The 8,089-nt window shown below is 31.2% G+C and overlaps 1 protein-coding gene across 1 annotated transcript; it reads left to right on the forward strand.

The window, feature by feature from the left end:
- The first annotated feature begins 2,058 nt into the window (after positions 1–2,058).
- On the forward strand, positions 2,059–6,812 carry LOC106460899 (mediator of RNA polymerase II transcription subunit 9-like). The gene is made up of 2 exons (XM_013920656.2): positions 2,059–2,138; positions 4,847–6,812. Exons 1-2 carry the CDS (start codon positions 2,080–2,082, stop codon positions 5,088–5,090), a joined length of 303 nt encoding a protein of 100 aa, XP_013776110.1. The 5' UTR covers positions 2,059–2,079; the 3' UTR covers positions 5,091–6,812.
- Positions 6,813–8,089: the final 1,277 nt, after the last annotated feature.

The following is an 8,089-nucleotide window of genomic DNA, read 5'->3' on the forward strand; positions in this document are numbered from 1 at the left end:
TATACAAGACTACCGCATATCTAGTAAAAGCTCGAGACTTCACGAACCTTCGAGAATATGACGTGTTACTAGCGCCGCGTGACCCCCGCTGTCGTAACAATATTGTATAAAACGTATTTTATCAATTTAAGTTTAATCCTATTACTATCTTTAGTTTTATTCTTAAGAAAAACGCTACACAACAGTTTATCTGTGTTGTGCCCACCATTTGTATCGAAACCTGATTTTTAGAGTTATAAGTCCTCAGACTTAGTGTTGACTACATTGGTGAGATGAGTATTTTTTGCGAGTTATTATAAAACAATAACCAACTCACGAAGAAGAGCTCTGAAATGAGTTTGAAAGTTTACGTTAACATTATATAATTATATACCGAAGAATTAGCCTTGAAGTATAATTTTATTAACCGTTCAATGTACCTTTAAAAAGAGTTTACGGCCAAAACATTGCAAGTAAATAATGAACAATACGTATGATCTATTGCTGGGGGCTGTATATATTTTTATTACTAACCATAATGATCTGCATAAGTGGTATTTTATTATATCCTACATGTTATACACAAGTTAACCGTTCCGGTGGTTCAACAGTAAGTTTCAGTGTTTACAATGCTAAGATTCAGAATTCGATCCTTGTGATGAGTACAGCCAAGGTCGTCTTGATCCTGAGGGTCTGAGACGTGACTCTGGTCGTATTAGTTCTTTCGCACGCAGTCTATTTTGTGTATTTCGTAAAGTTATTGCGCTTAGCTTTTCAGTTAAATAGAATATAATTTATTAAAATTATAGCCAAATGCGATGAATATTTTAAGCCATTTTCTAAAATGGACATACTACAAAATTAAGGAAGGAAAAGGTATTACTGGCGTTTTATTTTACGAAACACTGAGTAACAAATTATGATAAGTATTTTGTTCGTGATTGTGTCATAAAATACAAATAAATGTTCTTCCGACTACCAAAAACATTAATTAAGTAAAAATACACGAGCAAAGTTTTAATATTTAACTTATAACATTAGCACATTACAAAATTGAGAAATGGGTATGTGGTGTTGAAAACTATAAACACCTTACCTACATGTCCAAAATCCAATCTATTTAATGATCGCTTGACACAAAATTATATATAAAGGCCTACAAGTTCTTAATAAATACATTCTGATACAATAACAACACACATAACAATAATCATACTTATAAAATAATGATGCTTTTTAAATATGCTAGAGGTATTTTAAGTTAGGGCTTACTTTTTATTAACTAAAGTTGCTAGTTTTATGTTCTCTTTTACTTCATCAAGCCTGTCATTTCTTAGGTTACAATAGTTATTTAACAAAATATTTGTGAAAATTTTAACGCATTGCTCAATTAAAACTTGCAAAGATATGCCACACACACAAACATTATCAGAAACAAGATTGCTTGCTTCTAGTTTTTTCATTACTAACTGAATCATTAGCTTTCTTTGATTTTTAGATTTTTAAAATTATTCTGTAAATAAATTATTAATGAGAGTTTGAAACACTTGAAATGTAATTACACTAACTAGGACAGTAAACTTTGTGAACCCTTTAACCCTCCGCCGTCAATCACTTCTATATATCTTGATTATAGGACTTCATATATCATCATTAGAGCATTAAATTTGTAATTCTTTATCAAAAGTTAAACGTCATTTAAAGTTAAAACTGCCAACAGTTTCCTGCAGTATAAGGCACATAACCTGATATGTAAACTAAAACTGTCATATTACGATCAGTAATTTTCACACTGTCTGAAAAAACGGCCTTGGTACAGCGCATATAGCCCATTGTGCAAAGGGGCGCTTACTCAAAAACAAATATTCTTTTCTCTTCGAGTAAAAATTATACATATCTTTTCTTTCGAATTAAAATATTTTTTATTCTATTTTTCTGCCTTTACATTAATATTTTTTGTCTTCTTAGTTTTGTGAAAACAATTTTTTATAACAAAACAATAGGCGCTATAATCTTTCCCTGGGTGTTGTGATTATTTTTGCATTTATTATTATTATCACTGCCTAGACGGCAGTAAATTTCGGTACGTTAATAAATAAAATGTCGGAAGGTGAAGTTAATACTGATTTTCTTCCATTAATATATGATATAATAAGAAGGTAATTTTGTATCAGCTTCTGATTAATTGCATTTGTAATTTAAACTTTTAGAATAATATTTGAATAATTTAATTATTATGAGAAGAAGTAATGTGAAATTGTAAACTGCGTAATGCTTCACCACTATACTATGTTTACACTACTGAAAATGAAATGTTTTTGTGTGTTAATAGGTAGGAAAGGGTTTTGCCGTACACAATTAACACGAAATTTGTTGTGTTATCTTATAATTATTTAGATAAGATGTAAATTACAGTACAACTACTAGTAATACTAAATAGTATGTTGTGTTTTTATTGGTATTAGTTATTGTTATACTAATAGTATTACTGTTACGATGGTCAAACAATACGTACAAGAAAATAATATGAAAAAATATTCAGCAGGTTTTACATCCCAGGTTGATTATAGTATTATGTAATATTAATGAAATATTAAACCATATATATTAGAAAAACTTTCAATAAGTCTATTACTTTGCATGAAAATATGTACAATTGAAGACGCATCTTCTGCGCAGATAATTAGGATACATGTAATTATGTATACATGAACAATTTTTTTTTATAAATCAAAACTTGCCAATTACAGCAACACCTTAGAAATTTACTCTTTAGATTTCAACTTTATGTTTTTAACTGTAAATATCATTAGAAAAGTAGAGCACCTTTTTCAATATCACAGTTTTAATGTAATGGTGTAGTACAAGATCCATTGGTTTGTTTGTAATATTCAGATGTAATACTTAAATATATTTGTTATTCTAATCATAACTTCCTCAATAATATTACAGTGAACCATTTTGAACCAATATTCTATAATCAGATTGATTACTTCTGGTGTACCATTGCCAGCTTTCATTGGTAATAATTAAATTAATACACTATCACAACTATTCACCATCCCTATTATTTGTGTTGCTTAAAAATATAACATTGATGAGTTTGTTCCCATTATGGTTTTTGTTAACTTTGACTGCCACATATATTACAAAAACAAACTTCTTTTTCAGGAAATCATCAATTTCCCTCTAAAACTTCTATAATAGTATAAAATATTGGCTGCTACTAGTACTGATGACAATTTATTCTGTAAGCTAATCACTATTAGAGTAACAAAGCATAATATGTCTTTTCCAAATCTTTAAACTGTGTCCTTTAAACCTATTATCTGCAGAATAAGTTAGATCTTAACCTATCCTTATAACATAACCCTTCCATCACTAGAACTATTAGCCCATCTCTTAACCTTTTCCAATAAGTCAGTATCTTTGTTAGACAAGGAGATCATAACTGTACACAATATTCCAAGTGAGGCCTAACTGGTGACTTTTATAATAATAATGTATTTTGGCCTGTAATCAGTATGTTTGTAAATACAAACTGAAATTGTAATAGCTTTACCATTAGCAACAGAGCACTGCTTTAGTGGGTTGATTGATTTATTCACAACTATGTCAACATCCATTTCTTAAGTCATGTTTTTGAGTAGGTTCCATCTATAATAAACATGTGATCTAAAGTATTATCACACACATATACATTACCTTGCACTATAATTAAAGGTTATTTTCCAAATATATGTCCAACTTATGAATTGATCCACATCATTCTGTAATGCCTCTATGGTATTCTCAGGTACACTTCTTTTTCTTATAGTAATTGGGTAGTTTGTGCAGAATACAAGGAGGCTCAATCAGGAAATATATCTTGTAGTAAGTCTAACTTTAATTTTCCCACTGCAGAAGTAAGATTAACTGGCTATAACTTCCAGGACATATTACCACTTCCTTTAAAAACAGGAGTAACATTGGCAACTCTCTAACCCTTAGCCACGTGCTCACTGTCTACTGACCTACCAAAACTTACAGAATTAGGTTCAGATATATGATCTGTGAACTCCTTTAAAACCCTTGTGAAAACTTTTTTCTGTTTCTGGTGCTTTATCTATTTTTAATCTTTTATTTTTATTTATTACACGTATTCCAGATTTTCCCCTTTATGTCTTTAGTAAGTCAGTTGCTGTTCCCTGTTATTCTTTTCCATGTTTTTAAGAACATTTCTATCTTGAATTGAAAGGAATTTCTTTTTCAAAATGATCCAATTCTGTCCCATGTCACCTTTTAAGGATTGATCCAAATTCACTAATGAAAATCTCATGGCCTAAAAATTGGATTTTGTAAATTAGGAACTAAAATTGTATTTTATTTTAATATATATAGCAAAACATCAAACCTTATAATGGAATGATCACTCATTGCCAAATGTTCCCCACTTCAGATTAAACTGTACCAAAGGTTTGATGTACATCACATATTTAGTTGCACTTAACCAAATGCTAATTTAAATAACTTGCTAACTGATTAAGTTCTCAGCAGCTACAAAATAATAATAGAAACAGTGATTTCAACTCTTCAAATAAATTCCCTTTCTACACTAATCAGATGGTTTATAAGTATATAAATAAAGTTATTAAATGGATTTTATATCACAATAAAGTAAGTAAGCACTAATTTTGTTAGTGGAAAATAGCAATACAGTAAAATGAATAAAATGTTTTTACTTCTAATTTTATCTTTTATCAGGTGGTGTATTATAAAACAAATATCTTAGTGTCTTGTAAATATGTTGTGTACACAAAAAATCATCTGGCCATAAAAAGTTTTTTCTAGTGAAGCTTTTTTTTTTGCTTTATTATTTTCAACACAGCATTGAAAGAGATTCTCACGATGGAAGTCAGAAAAGAGAGAACTATGACAGCAGCCAGAAAGTCCAGGAATTGAAGCAGAAACTTCAGCAGTGTAGAGACCAAATTCAGAAACTCCCCGGAATTGAATATAGTAGAGAAGAACAGTTAAAAAGGCTGGAATCTCTAAGAAAACAGTTAGCATTAAAACGAGAACTGCTACTCAAGTACAAAAATATGTGTCATTTTGATATTCCAAAGTTATGAACTGTGTGCAAGAAACTTCAGTAAGGTCATCTAGTTTGTCATAGGCTGTAAAATTCAACAGTGTGGAAAATCTAATTTTGTAATGTACATTTCATATGCGTGTATGTGCTGTTTTTTCATTTCATCATGTGAAAGAGTCTGCTTATGTACTCATATTTTATATGATCTCTTCCCATATGAATGTTTTATTAGAGTTCTTTGATATATAAAAATATATGAAATAGTACCTTTTCTAAGATGGGTCTTTTTTAAGATAATTACACTGTGGGGTCTTAGTTTTAACACTTGGATATGTTTCTACCTCATTGTCCAACAAATTGCTTGAAATTCACTAGCAGACAATTTTGCCGACACAGAATTTATATTACATCCTTAAATGTTGGAAAATTGTGTGTATAACAACAATAAATATATTACACATGAGAGGAAATATAGAGTAAAGCTTTGTAAAGTTGTTGCAGAAGAAATAATTAAAAATTGATTGTGTTATCTCAATGTAGTAAGGAATAGATACATAAATGTACTATAATTGAGGGTATAATAGATGCTAGAAATTAACACATCCTCTCCATTTTCATTCTTATTCTCTAGGATCAGGTAGAGATCTGAGTTTCCCAGGAATTGCACTTTTTACCCAACAAGTCTTATTTCAACAGAAGAATTAAGAATCCTTTTAATCTTTGGGGACCAATGATATTTTTTCCGTGTTAAGAACTAAGTGTTTAAAATGTAATAACCTTTATTAGTAGTTGTTTTTAATTTTAAAATGCATCTGTTATGCTTTAAAGGTACCCTTTCTTTCAGTTGCTCTCAGTTGAAGGCACCATTTGATTAGCATCTTTCAGTACTTAACTGTGCTCTGTTCTTATAATGTGTATGTAATCATACATGTATGTCATGATAAAACAATAACATTTACACAAAATTTTTAAAACTGCCTGATCAAAATGTATCCTTTTAGATTTGAAAACAATAAAAACAAATACTGTATAAGCCTGAAAATATTAGGAACTATGATGATAAGACAGCCTGATGACTTGCATTCATTTGAACTTGTTTTAGAATATGTATGTTAAGAACAAACAATGATATCTGAAATATTCAAGCAATGGGAGGTTTATTAATGGTGGCCCAGTTCTTAGCATGTCAAACTATGGATCTGAAGTTCTATGTTTTGTATCCTTTTACTGACAAAGGATAATAAATTGTGCTCTGCACTTTAGGGCTGTGGGTGTGTTATAAGAGTGACAGTCAAATACTTTTGATTAAAGTGGCCCAAGAACTGAAGGTGTTTAGTTGTCTCCCCTTTTAGTCTACAAGAAATAAAAAAGGAAAATAATACCTGATAATGTATGACTGGCTCAAAAATAAAGTCTACACATTACAAGGCTTATTAGCTGCATGCTGAAGAGGATTTAACTCGAGACAGCTCGTATGTAAGTCAGGTTATGCCCCATGGAAGTAACTGGTGTTTTTTTTCTTGAATAATGCCATGTTCTCTCAGTATGGAATAACTTTCCATACATTTAAACTTTTTAGCAACTTTCAGCTGAACTTTACCGTAACTACAAGATAACAGAATTTAAAGTTGAAACACTTTCTGTTTAGAACTTTCAAATAAATTTCCACATCTTTTTTCTCAAGAAGATATGTGTTTCAAACTCTTGTCTTTTTAACTTTAACTTTGATTATGCTGTGTATATAAAAATTGTTGCTGTGCAATCTTGTGTCCAGTCTCTTTCTTTGCTTCAGACTCAGTTCAAAGTCAGGGAAAGCAAAGCTTCTGCTCCACAATACAGTTTTTGGTGAACTCATTGCTGTCTTGCAGTTCCCACCTATTTATTCTTAAAGAAATCAGCAAATCTCAGAATACTACCTTCTTTTTTTTTAATGAGGAATATGAATTCTCACATAATCTCTGAAGAAAAAACAATTACTCTGAAAGAACACAGAAATGCACTTTCTTCTCATTGATTCTCTCGTGTGACTTATACGATGGTAAACTTGAGGGATTATGATGCTAAAATTCAAGGATTGATCCATGCAATAGACAAAGCACGTATAGCCCATAGTGCAGCTTTGCCTAAAGAACAAAATGTAAACTTGTTAATGAAAATACTTTGTGTCAATAATCACCACTCTGTTTATAAAGGCCTTGCACTGATGTCAAAAAATCATGTGGTCCATAGTTTACTCTGCCATATTGGATGTCTGTTTGTAGTTAAGCACAATGGGCTATCTGTGCTCTGTCCACCACAGGTATCAAAACCAGGTTTCTAGCATTGTAAGTCTGCAGACATGCCACTGGGGGCTATTGGATGTCAAGTGCTTACATTTGTCTTAAGTAAAAATAATTTATGTGGTATTTTAAGGATTTCTGGCAAAGCACAGAAGTCTGGGCTTGTAAAAATAGGAGGTTCACAGATCTTGTATGTGGGTATGTATGTTTCCCAAAAGGTGGAAGGTTAGACCACAAAGAATGAGACAAGACACAGATTTACACAAGGAATTAATATTTAATTGAGATTTTCATAGTTTACAGAAACAGTAAAGCACTATTAAATATTACCTCAGTGTAATGTTTAGGGACAACAAGGGACCTATTGGTCCATCTAGGCTGTCCCATTCTCTAAACTAAAACAATTAAATAGAAAAAACCCTCAAAGCCAGATCTTATTCATATATTATCAAGCTTTCTCCTAAACTCACTTAAATTTACTGCCTCCATGACATCTGAAGGCAACCCATTTCAAAGGCTAATATCTTGTTAGAAAAATAAAACTGCCTAAGCTGAAGATGACTCCTACCCTGCCAAAATTTATGTGTCTTCTAGTCCTACCATTCTCACCATTAAGTATGAAAAAAGGTGATGCATCAACACTATCAATTCCCTTAAAATTCTTAAACACCTCCATCAGATCCCCTCTAACTCTTCTTTTTTCAAGAGAAAGCACTTTGAGAGATCTTAACCTCACCTCCTATGACAACCCCTCCATCCC

Source organism: Limulus polyphemus, unplaced genomic scaffold (genome assembly GCF_000517525.1).
Source record: "Limulus polyphemus unplaced genomic scaffold, Limulus_polyphemus-2.1.2 Scaffold857, whole genome shotgun sequence".
Classification (NCBI taxonomy): domain Eukaryota; kingdom Metazoa; phylum Arthropoda; class Merostomata; order Xiphosura; family Limulidae; genus Limulus; species Limulus polyphemus.

What these genes read in the sequence shown, in the direction of transcription:
- LOC106460899 (XM_013920656.2), top strand. Translation starts at nt 2,080, where the DNA reads ATGTCGGAAGGTGAAGTTAATACTGATTTTCTTCCATTAATATATGAT. An exon ending in ATATATGATATAATAAGAAG is followed by an intron (nt 2,139 to 4,846) that starts GTAATTTTGTAT and finishes TTTTCAACACAG; the next exon opens with CATTGAAAGAGATTCTCACG.